Here is an 18,068-nt window from a genome sequence, read left to right on the forward strand (position 1 = left end):
AACCCGGGAGGCGGAGCTTGCAGTGAGCTGAGATCCAGCCACTGCACTCCAGCCCGGGCGACAGAGCAAGACTCCGTCACAAAAAAAAAAAAAGAGCCACACAGAAATCCTGAAACTGAAGAATTACAAATGAAATTTAAAAATACAATTGAGTTTCAACAGAGTAGAACAAGTAGAAGAATTTCTGAACTTGAAGAAGGACCTTTTGAAATAACCCCATCAGACAACAACAAAAGAATAAAGTATAAAAAAGAATAAAGAAAGCCTACATGGCATATGGGAGACCATAAAGTGACCAAATATTCAAATTCTTGCAAATCCAGAAAGAGAAAAGATGGGCATAGGAACAGAAAACCAATTTAACAAAATAATAGCTGAAAACTTCCCAATTATTGCAAAAGATATAGATATCCAAATAAAGACAGCTCAAATATCCTCAAATAGATTCAACCTAAAAAGATCTTCTCTAAGGCACATTATAGCCAAACTGTCAAAAGTCAAAGACACAGAATTCTAAAAACAGCAAGAGAAAAATGTCAAATGTTCTGTGAGCTCCTCACATACAAGGATATTGTCATCAGACTAACAGCAGGTTTCTCAGCAAAAACCTTACAGGCCAGGAGAGAATGGGGTGATACATTCAAAGTGCTAAAAGAAAAAACAAACAAACAAACAAAAAAAAACTGGCATCTAAGAATACTATACCCAACAGAGCCATCCTTCAGAAATGAAGGAAAAATAAAGTTTTTCCCAGACAAGCAAAAAACTGAGATAATTCATTATCACTAGACCAGCCCTACAAAAAATGCATATGGGAGTCCTACATCATGAGGCAAGAGGATGATATCTGCTATTGAGAAAACACACAAAAAGTTTAAGACTCACTGGTGAAGCAGAAACACAAATGAGAAAGAGAAAGGCATCAAACATTATCACAAAAAAAAAAAACAAAAACAAAAAAAAACAGAGAGAGCGAGACCAAATTATACAGGTAAACGATAAAGGAAGAAGAAAGGAACAAAGGATATACAAGAGCATCAGAAAGCAATTAACAAAATTACAGGAGTTAAGTCCTCACCCATCTATGACAACCCTGAATGTAAATGGTTTAAATTCCCCAGCTAAAAGATACAGAATGGTTGAATAGATAAAAAGCAAGACCCAACTATGTGCTACCTAAAAGAAACTTACTTCATCCGTAAAGACACACATAAACTGAAAATGAAGAAATGGGAAAAAACATCCTACACAAATGAAAACCAAAAGCATGCAGGAGTAGTTATTCCTATATCAGACAAAATAGACTTTAAGTCAAATAAACATAAAAAGTGACAAAGAAGGTCATTATATAATGAAAAGGGATCAATTCAGCAACAAGATATTACAGGCTGTAAATATACATACATCCAACACCAGAGCACACGGACATACAAAGCAAATATTATTAGAGCTAAAGAGTGAGAGACAGACTCCAATACAATAATAATTGGGGACTTCAATACCCCACTTTGAGCACCGGACAAGTGATTTAGACAGAAAATCAACAAACATCCAGTTTGTTCTACACTATAGAACAGACAGACCTAAAGACATTTATAGAACATTTCATCTAACAGCTGCAGAATATACATTCTTTAGCACACAGAACATTCTCCACGATAGATCATAGGTTAGGCCACAAAACAAGTTTCAACAAATTTTTTAAAATCAAAATCATATCAAGTATCTTAAATCATAATGGAAAAAAGCTAAAAATCAAGATTAACAGAAACTCTGGAAATTGTACAAATACGTGGAAATTAAACAACATGCTCCTGAATGACCACTGGGTCAGTGAAGAAATTAAAAAAAGAAATGCAAAAATGTCTTGAAACAAATGAAAATGAAAATACAACATACTAAAACCTATGGGATACAGCATAGGCAATGCTAAGAGAGATGTTTATAGCAATAGATGCCTACATCAAAACAGTACAAAGACAAAAAAAAAAAAAAGATCGAAATCACACCAAGCATCTTCTCAGACCACAGTGGAATAAAAATACAAAAATAAGAATACCAAGAGGAATTCTCAAAACTACAAAAATACATGGAAACTAAACAACTTGCCCCTGAATGACTTTTGGGTAAACAAAGGCAGATATCAAAAAATTCTTCACAGTGTTAAGAGGAAAGTTTACAGCTCTAAACACCTACATTAAGATCTCAAGTCAACAACCTAAAACAATGTAATGTCACACCTAAAGGAACTAGAAAAATAAGAACTAAACCCAAAGCTAGCAGAAAAAAAGTAGTAACTAAAATCAGAGCAGAAATAAACAAAATTGAGACTACAACAAATGAAATAAACAGTTGACAAGATTGATGAATTGCTAGCTAAATTAACAGAAAAAAAGAAGATCCAAATAAGTACAATCAGAAATGACAAAGGTGACATTACAACCAATCCCACCGAAGCACAAAAGATCCTCACAGACTACTATGAACATCTCTATGCACACAGGCTAAAAAATCTAGAAGAAATGGAAAAATTCCTGGAAAACACAACCTCCCAGAATTGAACCAGAAAGAAAGAGAAATCCTCAATAGATTAATAATGAGTTACAAAATTGAATCAGTAATAAAAAGCCTACCAACCAAAAACAGCCCCAGACCAGATGGATTCACAGCCAAATTCTACCAGACATATAAAGAAGAGGTAGTACCAACTCTACTGAAACTATTCCAAAACATTGAGGAGGGATCCCTCTCTAACTCATTCTATGAAACCAACATCACCCCGATACCAAAATCTGGCAAAGATACAACAACAAAAGAGAAAACTACAGACCAATATCCCTAATGAACATAGATGTAAAAATCCTCAACAAAATACCAACTGAATCCAGCAGCACATCAAAAAGATAATCCACCACAATCAAGTGGGCTTTATTCCTGGGATGCAAGGATGGTTCAACATAGGCAAAAAGCAATAAATGTGATTCATCATATAAAGAGAATTTAAAACAAAAACCATATGATAATCTCAATAGATGCAGAAAAAACATTCAATAAAATCTAATATCCCTTCATGTTAAAAGCCCTCAACAAACTAGGCATCGAAGGAATCAACCTCAAAATAGTAAGAGCCATCTATGACAGACCCACAGCCAATATCATACTGAATAAGCAAAAGTCAAAAAGCATTCCCCCAAGACCTGGAACATGACAAGGATGTCCTCTCTTGCCACTCCTACTGAACCTAGTACTTGATGTCCTAGCCAGAGCAATCAGGCAAGAGAAAGAAATAAAAGGCACTCAAATAGGAAAAGAAGAAGGCAAATTATCTATCTTTGCTGATGATATGATTCTTTACCTAGAAAACCCTGAAAATTCTACCAAAATGTTCCTAGACCTGATAAACAAGCTTTGGTAAAGTTTCAGAATGCAAAATCAACGTACAAAACTCAGTAGCATTTCCATACACCAATAATGTTCAAGCTGAGTACTGAATCAAGAACACAATCCCATTTACAATAGCCACACATAAAAAAAAAAAAAAAACCTAAGAATACATCTAACCACAGAAGTGAAAGATCTCTACAAAAAGAATTACAAAACACTGCTGAAAGAAATCACAGATGACATAAACAAATGGAAAAATATTCCATGCTCATGGATTGGAAGAATCTATACAATTAAAATGGCCATCCTGCCCAAAGCAATCTATGGATTCAATGCAATTCCTACCAAATTACTGTCATTCTTCAAAGAATTAGAAAAAAAACTATCTTAAAATTTATATAGAACCAAAAAAGAGCCCAAATAGCCAAAGCAATCCTACCCAAAAAGGACAAAGCTAGAGACACCATATTACCTTACTTTATACTATAATGCTATAGTAACCAAAACAGTATGACACTGGTACAAAAATGGACACACAGACCAATGGAACAAAACAGAGAACCAGAAATAAAGCTACACACCTATAACGAACTGATCTTCAACAAAGTTGACAAAAATAAACAATACAGAAAGGATACTCTATTCAATAAATGGTGCTGGGAAAACTGGCTAATTGTATGAAGAATGCAACTCAACCCCTACACCTCCTCACCATACGCAAAAATTAATTCAAGTTGGATTAAAGATTTAAATGTAAGATCTCAAACTGTAAGAATCCTAGGAGAAAAATCTAGGAAATACTCTTCTGGACACTGGCCTAGGCAGAGAATTTATGACTCAAAAAGTTATGTCCTCAAAAGCAAATGCAACAAAAACAAAAATTGACAACTGGGACCTAATTAAAGAGCTTCAGCACAGAAAAAAAATAAAAAATAAAAAAACTACCGACAGAGTGAACTGACAACCTACAGAATGAGAGAACATATTTGCAAACTACGCATCCAACAAAGGGCTAATATCCATAAACTACAACGAACTTGAAAAATGTTCAACATCACTAATCATTAGAGAAATGCAAATCAAACCACAATGAGATACCACCTCACACCAGTCAGAATGGCCATTATAAAAAAATCAAAACATAACAGATGTTGGTGAGGCATTGGAGAAAAGGCAACACTGTTGGTGAGAATATAAGTTAGTTCAACCCCTGTGGAAAGCAGTTTGGAGATTTCTCAAAGAACTAAAACTAGAATTAGAACTACCAATTGATTCGGTAATCCCATTACTAGGTATATACTCAAAGGAAAATAAATAATGTTACCAAAAAGACACATGCGCTCACATGTTCATCGCAACACCAATCACAACAGCAGAGACGGAACCAACCTATGTTGATGGTGGATTGGATAAAGAAAATGTGGTACATATACACCATGGAATACTACACAGCCATAAAAGAAAAACAAAATGTTATTTGCAGCAATGTGGATGCAGCTGCAGGCTACTATCCTAAGCAAATTAAGACAGAAGCAGAGACCCAAATACTGCATGCTTTCATTTACAAGTGGACGCTAAACATTGACTACACACAGACATAAAGATGGGAATAATAAGCCAGGCACGGTGGCTCACACTTGTAATCCCAGCACTTTGAGAGGCTGAGGCAGGGGGATCACCTGAGGTCAGGCGTTCGAGACCAGCCTGGCCAACATGGCGAAATCTCATCTCTAACAAAAATACAAAAAAAATTAGACACTGGAGACTCCAAAAGAAGGCAAGGGCAGAGGGTGGGCAAAGGATGAAAAACTATCCTTTTGCGTACTATGTTCAATAAATGTGATTCGTCACAGAAACAGAATTTAAAACAAAAACTATATGATAATCTCAATAGATGCAGAAAAAACATTCAATAAAATCTAATATCCCTTCATGTTAAAAGCCCTCAACAAACTAGGCATCGAAGGAACCGACCTCAAAATAGTAAGAGCCATCTATGACAAACTCACAGCCAATATCCTACTGAATAAACAATATCTATCTTTGCTGATGATATGATTCCTTACCTAGAAAATCTGAAAATCCTACCAAAATGTTCCTAGACCTGATAAACAAGCTTTGGTAAAGTTTCAGAATGCAAAATCAATGTACAAAAATCAGTAGCATTTCTATACACCAATAATGTTCAAGCTGAGTACAGAATCAAGAACACAATCCCATTTACAATAGCCACACATAAAAAAAAAAAAAAAAATCTAAGAATACATCTAACCACAGAGGTGAAAGATCTCTACAAAAAGAATTACAAAGATGTAATACATAGGGTGATAGGATACATAGAAGCCCAAGGTTCAGCATCACACAATATATCCATGTAACAAACCAGCACATGTACCCCTGAATCTAAAAAATAAAAACAGTACAAAGACTTCAAATAAAGAACCTAACGATGCACTTCAAGTACCAAAGCAACAACAAACAAAACCCAATTAGTAGAAGGAAAAAAAAACAAAGATCAGAGCAGAAATAAACAAAATAGAGACTAAAAAACAATACAAAGAATCAATGAAACAAAAAGTTGGTTTTTTAAAAAGATAAAATCGATAAACCATTAGCTAGACTAACCAAGAAAAAAGAGAAGACCTAAATAAATAAAATCAGAAAGAGAAAAGGCAACATGACAACTGATACCACAAAAATACAAAGGAACATTAGAGATTATTACAAACAACTATATGCTAACAAATTGGAACACCTAGAGGAAATAAATTCCTGGACGCACATAACCTACCAAGACTGAACCAGGAAGAAGTAGAAAACCTGAAAAGACCAATAATGAGTGACATGACTGACCCAGGAATAAAAAGTCTCCCAAGAGAAAAAAGCCCAGGACCTGATGGCATTACTGCTGAATTCTACCAACTTCATAAAGAAGAACATCAATTCTTCTCAAAGTATTCTAAAAAAATTGAAGAAATTGTGTACCTGATGTACACAGATGCAAAGATCCTCCACAAAATACTAGCCAACCAAATCCAACAACAAAACAAAAAGATAATACAGCATGATCAAGTGGGATTTATCCCAGGTATGCAAGAATGGTTCAACATACACAGATCAATAAAAGTGATACATCACATCAACAGAATGAAAGACAAAAACCATATCATCATCTCAACAAATGCAGGAAAAGCAATCGATAAAATTCAACATCTCTCCCTGATAAAAACTCTCAATCAAGCATAGAAAGAACATACTTCAACATAATAAAGGCCATATATGACAAACCCCCAGCTATCATTATACTGGATGGGGAAAAGCTGAAAGCCCCTCCTCTAAGAACTTGAACATAACAAGGATGCCCACTTCCACCACTCCCATTCAACACGTAACTGAAAGTCCTAGTCAGAGCAATCAGGCAAGAAAAACAAATACAGGCATCCAAATTGGAAAGGAGGAAGTCAAACTGTTGCTCTTTCTGTACAACATAATCTGACGTACAGAAAAACCTAAAGACTCCACCAAAAAAGTCTTAGAACTGATAAAGAAATTCAGTAAAGTTTCAGAATACAAAATCAACATACAAAAATCAGTATTGTTTCCATACACCAATAACAAACTGGCTGAAAGAGAAATCAAAACAGCAATCCCATTTACAAAAGCTACAAGAAAAAAATAATAATAACCTAGGATTAAATTTAACCAAGGACATAAAAGACCTCTACAAAGAAAACTATGAAACACTGATGAAAGAAATTGAAGAGGAAATTGAACAGAAGCAGAGACCCAAATACTGCAAAAAAATGAAAAGACATCCATGCCCATGGATCAGAAGAATTAATATATTCAAATGATTATATCCAAAGCTATCTACAGATTCAATGCAAACTCTATCAAATACCTATGACATGCTTCACAGTAATAGAAAAAATAATCCTAAAAGTCACACTGAACCATAAAAGGCTCTGAATAGCCAAAGGAATCCTGATCAAAAGGAACAAAACTTGAGGTATCACACTACCTGCCTGACTTCAAAATATACTATCAAGCTATAATAACCAAAACAGCATGGTATTGGTATAAAGGCAGACATATACACCAATGGAACAAAATAAACAACCTAGAAATAAATCCACATGCTTACAGCCAACTGATTTTCAACAAAGGTGTCAATAACATACAATGGGAAAAGGATGCCCTATTCAATAAATGGTGCTGGAAAAAATGGATATTCACATGCAGAAAAATGAAACTAGACTCCTATCTCTCACCATATTACAAAAAAAAATCAACTCAAAATGGACTAAAGACTTAAACGTAAGACCCAAAACAATAAAACTACTAGAAGAAAACAAAGGGACTGGGTACGGTGGCTGATGCCTGTGATCCCAACTACTCAGTAGGCTGAGGCAGGAGGATCACTTGAGGCCAGGAGTTCAAGACCAGCTTGAGCAACACAGTGAGATATCTCTAAAGAAAAAAAAAAAAAACACTGTTCTTAAATTAGCCAGATGACATGTCTATGGTCCCAGATACTTGGGACACTGAAGCAGGAGGATCACCTGAACCTAGGAGTTTGAGGCTACAGTGAGCTACAACTGTGCTGCTGTACTCCAGCCTGGGCAACAGAATGAGATGCCCGTCTCTAAAAAAAAAAAAAAAAAAAAAAAAAAAAAAAAAAAAAAAAAAAGAAAATATAGAGGAAATGCTTCAGGACATTGGTCAAGGCAAAGATTTTATGGCTTAGACTTCAAAAGCACAGGCAGCAAAAACAAAAACTGACAATTGGGACTTAGTTAAACTAAGAAGTTTTTGCACAGCAAAGGAAACAATCAACAGAGCCAAAGACAACTTGTAGAATGGGAGAAAATATTTGCAAACTATTCAGCAAGGGATTAAACATCCAGAATATACAAGAAAAACAACTCAATAGCAAAAAAACAAAAAACCCTATTAAAATGTGGGCAAAGGACTTGAATAGACATTTCTCAAAAGAAGACATACACATGGCCAAAAGGTATATGAAAAAATGCTTGACACCACTAAATCACCAGGGAAATGCAAGTGAAAACCACAATATCATCTCACCCCAGTTAGAATGATTATCAGAAAGACAAAAAATAACAAATGCTGGGGAGGATGTGGACAAAAGGGAATTCTTACATGCTGCTGGTGAGAATGTAAAACTAGTACAGCCATTATGGAAAACTAAATGGAGTTTTCTAAAAAACTAAAAATAGAACTACCATATTGTATATAGCATCCTTAACATAAGTAACTCCATTTTAGAAAGAGACTGCATCTCACATTTCAAAAGACATCATGCCCACAGGGACCTAATCAATAAAGACTGCACCCAATCACATAATAACATAAACAGGCAAAATATTTCACTATTAGTTCTCACCAGAAGACTCTGTGGCCACAAAAAGAGCAAGACTTTGCCAGCTCAAAACAGCTGTCTTGATAAGACCCTGTCTTGCTGTCATCTGTGATCAGCACCTGGCATCTGTCGCCAAAGGCTCTTCCTTGCAAGATGTTGACAACTGTCCAGATCAGGCCAGAATACTCTCTTTGTTCAGTTGCTCTCTTTGGACTAGTTCTTTAGCACCCCCTCTTTTTTTTTCTGTCCTTTTCTCCTGTTGTTACTTTGTTTGATGTGGAATGTTTACGCTGTAACATTTACATATATTAATTAAATACGCTATTATGTGTGGTTTGCAATATTGACTGACTTGTGGAGAGGCTTGAGCCTGTATGCCCATGGCTCTGACTATCAAGTGAACTGGTAGTACTAGTGGGAATTGCCTCCTTGGGAACTCCATGTAGCTTGTGGTTTTTATGACTGAAATAGCATCACTAAAAGTTTGCTCTTGTAGAAAGACACAAACATGTATGGACCTGGTTATGTCTGACTTTGTACCACTCATAACACATATGATCCAGAAAGCACACTATTGGGTAATCTATCCAAATGAAAGGAAATCAATATGTGAAAGGGATACTTGTACCCCCATGTTTATTGCAGCATTATTCACAATAACCAAGATATGGAAATGACTTAAGTGTTCAACAGCAGATTAATGGACAAAGAAAATGTTAGCTATATATCCATCATGGAGTAGTATTCAGTCACAAAACAGAATGAAGCCCTGTCATTTGCAGGAACATGGATAAACTGGAGGTCATTAAGTGAAATAACAGGCACAGAAAGACAAGTATCTCATGTTCTCATTCATGTGTGGGGTCTAAAAAATTCACCTCACAGAGGTAGAGAGTAGAACGATGGTTACCAGAGGCTGGGAAGGGGCTGGGGGTGAAGAATGTTTGGTTAATGGGTACAAACCATACAGTTAGGTAGAAGAGTAAGCTATAGTGTTAAATAGCACAGTAAGGTGACTAGTAAGTAACTAGTATGTGACTAGTTAAGTAACTAGCACAGTAGGGTGACTAGCACAGTAAGGTCCCTTAAACTTTAAAAATTTACTATGTATTTCAAAGTAGCTAGAAGAATTGAAATGTTCCCAACACAAAAAATGATAAATGCTTGAGCTGATGGGTATATTAAATTCACTTATTTGATCATTACGCATTATATGTAAGTATCAAGGTATCACGTGGACCCTATAAATATGTATAATTATTATGTATTAACCAAACAATTAATTTTTATAAAAGCAAACTTACCCACCATGCCCTCGATTTTGCATTCTTTCTAACAAAGCCTCCATCACCAAATCCCCTTTGTTCTGGCAACTGACAAAGAAAAAATATCAGTCATGAGAAAATTCATTTCTTCAGTTCTAACATTCTAACTTACAACTTAAGAATGTGAATGAAAGCATACATAACAAGGAAAAAATGCAGCACTTCTTAAGATGACTGTAGAAGCAGTCAAAGAACATCACTTCAGGAAAACTAAGAACAAACATATTTCAGATTAAAACAGAGTAACTTAAAAATATCTGAATTGCTGTTGATACTCTCTCCGTGTAATTATCAAATACCTCATTGTTCTTTGTCTAGTTCTTAATGTCGGGTGGGCGGGGGTGGAAGTGGGATCTCTCTAGCAGAGGGATAGTACACAAACCCCCTTACAAAATGAGAAAGAAATTGGGTTCACACACGTCAGAGGGAAAGCATAGCTTTTTTTAAATAAAGAGATAGTATAAAAAATGTGAAGTGCACTGAGATTAAACTCTTTAGTCTATTATGGGAAAGCCTACTCACCCCTGAAGACAGACTCATAGAGCTTCCTGCATGCAACATCCTCTCTTCACCGAAAGGCAGCCACAGGGCCCTCCTGCCTCTGCACTTCATCTGCTCCCAGTGCTTAACTTTCATAGTTCTTTCATAGGAGTTACACCACACTGGAAGTGAGTTTTTTACACACTATTTTTCCTTACTAGACTATTCACCCCTCCGGGGCAGAAACCCAATTTTATTCATCTCTGCAGCTCCAGAGCTCAATGTAGCATTTCAACATGGTACGTGGCAGATTCTTTTGGCTGACCTTAACTCCCCTCTGTCTTTTACCTACCCTCTCCCCCATGCAAACTAGTCATAGCTAGGGGACTACATGAAGAGTCTAGCAGAGAAAGAGGGAAAGGGAGATAGAAGACTGCCATATAAAGGGCAAGATACAGTCGGGTGCGGTGGCTCATGCCTGTAATCCTAGAACTTGGGAGGCTGAGGCGGGCGGATCACTTGAGGTCAGCAATTTGAGACCAGCCTGGCCAACATGGTAAAATCCCGACTCTACCAAAAAAAAAACAAAAAAAAATGGTGGTGTGCTCCTGTAGTTCCAGCTATCGGGAGGCTGAGGCAGGAGAACTGCTTGAAGCCAGGAGGTGGAGGTTGCAGTGATCCGAGATCATGCCATTGCACTACAGCCTGGGCGACAGAGAGAGATTCCATCTCAACTAAATAAATAAATAAATAAAATAAAGGGTAAGATACACCATGAAGAAAGGTGACAGTGAGAAAGGAAAGAAGACCCTTAAACTCAGAAGTGTTGATTAATATGTGCTGTATGCTTCTCGTCTTTTATAATAAATCTTCAAAATGTTCAATGTCAAACCACTTTTCATTCCAAAACACTTTTTCCTTAAACCTTTAGACAATAACCAAAGACTGTGGTGTAGACATTCTGCCCCCGGGCTAATCCTCATCTAAAAATTATACTGCTGTAAGTAGATTATTTTACTCAACACATAATTCAGTGTTGTACTAACAACTATATATATAGTGATGAACGATATGGCCCTTTTCAATGTATTAATAGTCTAGTATGGGACAGAAAAAAATGAGACAAAAAGGCTTTCCCAGTGTGATACAGTGAGAGGCATGCCCAGGGTGTTCCAGAGACACAGAGGAGAATGAGAAGACTGGAAAATAGAACCACTGCATCTTATTTGCATCTATTTCTAAAGATACTAACAAACTGAGTATTAAACTATTCATGCACAAACATGACAGGGAGGATTTTTTTTCTAGTTGATTTATCCTACATATTACACCAAAATTGCAAAAATAAAAACCTAAAGAAAAAGGTTCCCATGTTTTACTCCACTTTCAAATCACAATACAGTCAAATTACAATGCAACCAAGATTCCATGTTTTGGTCCACTCTAGGAGAACTGAGAGGCAGTACATGGTCCACACCGCACTAGATGGAGACCCAGGATACAGTCCTACTCTGCAACTAACTAGCTTTATATTCTTGGACTTGTTTTAACATCTGTAAAATGAGGGAAATGAACAATATTTTCTAAGGCTTCTTCCAGCTTTTTCATGGGTTCTAATAGCCAATTAAGTGTCCACTGTAAGTAGCAAGCTCCTGACAACCATACATGGACACTTATTAACATGTAGGAAAGTGCTATTCTTATTGACAGTGCTATTACAGTTATTCAAAATTATCGTTAGTAAAATTATACTTATTTAGGTCATGTTATTCTCAAACAATATATTTAGTAATATACACGAATATATTTTCTATATGACTATTATTTAATAATATATTTATAATAGAAGTTACAGAATGTTCAATAGCTGTCTTGTACACATTGCCTAAATCAATCTTCACAACACTCATAAAAGACAGATACTAGCCGGGCACGGTGGCTCAAGCCTGTAATCCCAGCACTTTGGGAGGCCGAGACGGGTGGATCATGAGGTCAGGAGATCGAGACCATCCTGGCTAACACAGTGAAACCCCATCTCTACTAAAAAATACAAAAAACTAGCTGGGTGAGGTGGCGGGTGCCTGTAGTCTCAGCTACTCCGGAGGCTGAGGCAGGAGAATGGCGTAAAAACCCGAGAGGCGGAGCTTGCAATGAGCCAAGATCCGGCCACTGCACTCCAGCCTGGGCAACAGAGCGAGACTCCGTCTCAAAAAAAAAGACAGATACTATTACTTTGAGAAAACTGAGGCTTAGAGAGTTAAATAACTTGACTATGATAAACTACAAATTATAGTCCTGGATTCAACCTAGACAGTATGACTATCGAGTCACAATCAACGTGCAACCTTTATGTATTTTACAGTATTCTATATCTTAAAATATATCAGCGTTATCTTTTAGCTTAATAGTGTCTTTGCAATAAAAAAAGAAATTAAACTGAAGTATGACATCACTACCATAGCCACTAGGTGGCAGCAGCACAATAATGAAATAGTCACATAACAAATATTGCTATTTTAGAAATCAAAATGGTCTCAGAGAGATTCCTGTTAAAAAAAAAAAACAAAAAAAAAAGGAGAGAAGTGGACCAGTAATATCCTCTGTGAGAAATAAAGTAAACTTACTAATGTGCAATGTGTTTCTGTAATTCCTTCATCATCTGCCTTAGTGCCAAACACCATCAATCCTCAGGATCAGGCAAATAGTAAGGGCTGATTTTATCTGGATGTTTGTCATCTGAGCTGCTCATGATTATATCACGGATTCTTTTCCTAACCAACCTGACCCTCATTCAACTCTATGCACTATGTCACTTTGATTTCTTCTTTGCATGTGCCATATAATTACATAAAATTAGATATTCTTTGTAAAATTTTAAATACAAATTAAAACAATGTTTGATAATCTGCTACTCCTCGCCACTAACATGCAAAGCTAATGTGATTAAATGGAAAATGTATACCTCTACCATTGGTACAATCTTATTCATTTCTACAGTTAGAACAAAACATCAACAAACAAAACTTATTAATTATAACTCTCCTTTGGAATGAAGGCTGTTTTAAATCAATGAAACCTGGAATTGGATAGTGAAAGGAAATATAAGCTTTTACATCAAGTTTCGGGAGCAAAAAAAACACACTTTAAATTTAAGGGAAAAAGAATACGAATAGAATGTCTTATAGGCAAATCTCTGAAATTCATTAACATCGACTTTATGAGCTAGAAAGCACTTCAGGCCTCTAATTTAACCTTATTATTTTACAGATCAGGAAAAATATCAGAGTATATGCCCAAGACCAAATTATTCACAAAATGGGACACAGGAAGAAAATAAAAACTCCAGACAGAATTATGAATAAATGTGTACATACTAAGAGAAGGGATATGCCTAACCTTCAAGTCTAAAGGAGAACAACAATGCTCTCTGTCCCTTTACCTGTCTTGGTGTTGTTTTAATTACAAAGCTCTATGGTTGTGTCAAATATACCATGGCCGATAAACTATGGCTGTTCCCATTGAACAATCAGTATTACTAAGCATTTTCCAGAAAGGGTCCTAATTAAACTGATACCAGTAAAAAGGTATTAGAGGAACTTTTCAAAATATTAACGTTTTTAAAAAATTGTCCAAACTATAGTTCAAAATCCAGAAGAACAAGAGAAAGTCTGAGAAATAGCAGTACATAAAAACAAACTTTTATATGAAAAAACGCCATAAGCAAAGCTAACAGACAAATGACAACAGTACCTGAAAGTTTTACCACAAAGGGTTAATTACCCAAATATATAAGGAGCTTATAAAAGATTAGGGAAAAAAATCTACAGAAACATGGGCAAGAGGTATAAAGAAGCAATGCACAGAAAAATACAAATGACAGTAAAAACATGAAAAGGTAATCAACCTTGCTCATAAGAGAAATATAAATTAAAACTACACTAAGTTACCCTTTCTTCAGTACCAAATTAACCAAAAATCAAATGTTTGATAATATACTCTGATGACAAGACTGTGGGACAACAGGCACTCATATACATTACAGGTAGGAATGCAAAATGAATACAACTGCTACAGAGGAGACTTTGGTAACACCTAACAACTGATGTAGGCATTTACCCTTTTATCCAACAACGCTACCTTTAAGAATCTATCCCATGGGCTCATTGGCAAAAATGCAAAACAATATATCCACAGGGATATTCACTGCAGGACTATTTGTAATAGCAGAAAATAACACAAGTGTCTATCGAGAGGGGACAAGTTAAATATTCATCCACCAATGGAGTACTATGAAACTGTAAAAAGGAATAACAATCTCTATATACTCCTACAGAGGGGATCTACAGGACATATATTACTAGGTGAAAAACCCAAGACGGAAAACAGTATACATAATAGCACATTTTACTGTTTGTCCATGTGTATTTGCTTTTAGGTATGTTTTTTTAACGGAAGGATAGACCCAAAACTAGTAAAAACAGTATCTGTAAGGAAGGAAAATAAGCAGAGTGGAAGAAACAGAGATGAAAGCTAAATTGTTTTATGAGTTCTTGTTTTATGGGTACTTGTTTTATGGGAATTATGCTAGGTTTTGCATATAATAAAACAAATCAAAATGGGGGAAAAAAGCAGTACTGAAAAATTGGAAACAAAATAAAATAAATCAACTACCAACTAGATATCAATTTGACAGGCTAACTATACAATAAATTACTTCATATGCCTTTAAAATACAATAATTTTACTATACACTTCCCTAGAGACACATAAAATAAGGATAAAAGAGAATTGCAAAGAAATCCTAAGCACTGTTCAGGAATCATATTGATAACAAAATAGGCTGTTAACTTGAAACCATTATATATAACATAGGATGAGGAAAAAAACTAATTCTATTAATGGCACTAGGTACCAAGATTCAGCAAAAAAGATACAAACATAAGTCAAACGTGAAAAAACTGAAAAATTAAGTTTAAATTTTGGAAATTTAAATGTTAAATGTTGGAAACAATGTGAACTCTGCATATTTGTGGTTTTTTTAATGTGTATTTCCTAACTCTGGCCACTATAAATCCTAGAACCAATGATTAACATAGTAGCAAGAACACTTCTCCTACCTAGATAGACTGTGGTCTCCAAATACTATCTCAGACTCAAAAGAACCAGGGTTCTTTGGAGACTAGAAATCTATAAATGAGCCAGGAAAATTATTTATCAGAAAGCAAAGAAATTAACAAAGCTATTGGTCATATCAAATGGAATAGGAGCCAACTTTAAGGAGCTTCCACTGGCCAAAGATGAAACAATTTGAGCATTAAAAACACAATTGCCATATGTTGAAACAGTTTAAATATATTATAAAGTCTATAAGTTCATGATGATAGGTTTACAAAAAGGCAAAAACCTTCATGGTTACCTTTGGAGGTTGCTAGGCCACCAACTCATTACTGTGGTCTGAAAATAGAGGGAAAGAATTAAGCATTTTTCTTGCCTTTCCTGTGCAAATTGTATTTCAGGGTAGTTAAACAGCTGGTAAGGGAAAGTTCTTCATAAAAGACTCTCAGCTAACAAATATTGAAGAAACAACAGAATTAGATAATCACCACGTTGCATCTCTAATGCAGTAACGGATACAGGCAATATAACCCCACAAAAGAACTTCACCATTAAGTGAAAGAATCTTGGGGAATTTCACTATGGGTGGATGGAGCTAACTACACCTAAACTCAAAATAATGTTTAATGTTAACATCATAAAAAAAAAAAAAACAACAACTCAGACACTGCTTCCCTGATAATTAATGAAATAGGCAGTATATTGCATTACCTATGAAATTTTCTGCCCAACCCCCCAACTACCCCACCAAAAAACAAAACAAAAACAAATATATGGGTGAAATCTGATCAGGCTTCTAAAGCAGTGCTGTTCAATAGAACTTTCTGCAATTATGAAAATATTTTATAACTGCACTGTTCAAAAAGTAGCCAGTAGGTAATCTGTCGTTACTGAGCACTTTAAACGTGGCTAATGCAAGTTAGGAACTGAATTTTTTTTTTTTTTTTTTTTTTGAGACAGAACCTCACTCCATTGCCCAGGTTGGAGTGCAGTGGTGTGATCTCAGCTCACTGCAACCTCCGCCTCCCGGGTTCAAGCCATTCTCCTGCCTCAGTTTCCTGAGTAGCTGAGATTACAGACGCTTGCCATCACGCCCGGCTAATTTTTGTATTTTTAGTAGAGACGGGGTTTCGCCATGTTGGTCAGGCTTGTCTCGAAACTCCTGACCTCGTGATCTGCCCGCCTTGGCTTCCCAAAGCGCTGGGATTACAGTCATAAGCCACCGCACCCAGCCTAGGAACTGAATTTTTAATTTTATTTCACTTTAATTACCCACAGCTGGCTGGTGGCTACAATACTGGACAGTGCAATTCTACGTCTAACTACTGGTTTAGAGCAGTGGTCCCCAGCCTTTTTGGCACTAGGGACCTGTTTCACGGAAGACAATTTTTCAACACGGACAGGGTGGAAATAAAAAATTCTGTAAATATCTTTTTGTTAACATTCATATGAAATGTTTTGGGGGAGGAATGGCCAAACCACTTTTTATTTATTTATTTTTTTATTTTTTTGAGACCAAGTCTCACACTGTAGCCTGGTCTGGAGAGCAATGGTGTGATCTCAGCTCACTGCAACCTCCGCCTCCCGGATTCACGTGATTCTCCTGCCTCAGCCTCCTGAGTAGCTGGGATTACAGGCGCACACCACCACACCCGGCTAATTTTTTTGCATTTTTAGTAGAGACGGTGTTTCACTACGTTGGCCAGACTGGTCTCGAACTCCTGACCTCGTGATTCGCCTGCCTCGGCCTCCCAAAGTGCTGGGATTACAGGCGTGAGCCACTGCGCCCGGCCAACCACTTCTTCAGTAATATGAATAATACACATGGCGAGGGTTAGGGGCATGGTTTCATGATGAAACTGTTCCACCTCAGATCATGAGTCATTAGTCAGATTCTCATAAGCATGCAACCTAGATCCCTTGCATGCGCAGTTCACATTAGGGTTCATGCTCCTAGGAGAATCTAACCTCACAGCTGATCTGACAGGAGGCAGAGCTCAGGTGGTAGGTAATGCTCACTCGCCTGTCACTCACCTCCTGCTCTGTAACCTGGTTCCTAACAGGCCACGGACTGGTACTGCTCTGCAGCCCCGGGTTAGGAGGTCCCTGGTTTAGAGGATATAAACGCAACAGAGATACCTGTTAAAGGATACTGTGCAATGCAATCTGCTAAATTTAGAACTGTAAGGAAAAATAGGGGCTAATCCCATAGCTATAGCTATGAGGGAACTGCTACAGATTAAAAGATGTCAAATGTGCATCACCCAAACACAACAAGCAGATCCCTGAGATCCCTGTGGGATTTTGGTTCAAACAAGCTAACTGCAAAAAAGACATTTAAGAGAGAGTTGAAGAAATCGTAATCTGACTGGACATTGACA

General features: G+C 36.5%; 1 protein-coding gene across 5 annotated transcripts in view; it reads right to left on the bottom strand.

Moving 5' to 3' along the window:
* The window catches only part of CEP63 (centrosomal protein 63kDa), an 87,332-nt gene that overhangs the window by 67,265 nt on the left and 1,999 nt on the right, over positions 1-18,068 (bottom strand). For 3 of the 5 annotated variants that reach the window (XM_011958190.1, XM_011958189.1, XM_011958188.1), the window contains exon 2: positions 10,072-10,140. In XM_011958190.1, coding sequence (XP_011813580.1) covers positions 10,072-10,115 — 44 coding nt within the window. In that variant the 5' untranslated portion in view covers positions 10,116-10,140. Of the gene's footprint in view, positions 1-10,071; positions 10,141-17,721; positions 17,794-18,068 lie in introns of all 5 variants that reach the window. The other 2 variants (XM_011958186.1, XM_011958187.1) reach the window with 1 other exon arrangement.

This window comes from Colobus angolensis, unplaced genomic scaffold (genome assembly GCF_000951035.1).
Source record: "Colobus angolensis palliatus isolate OR3802 unplaced genomic scaffold, Cang.pa_1.0 Scaffold46, whole genome shotgun sequence".
NCBI classification, from domain to species: domain Eukaryota; kingdom Metazoa; phylum Chordata; class Mammalia; order Primates; family Cercopithecidae; genus Colobus; species Colobus angolensis.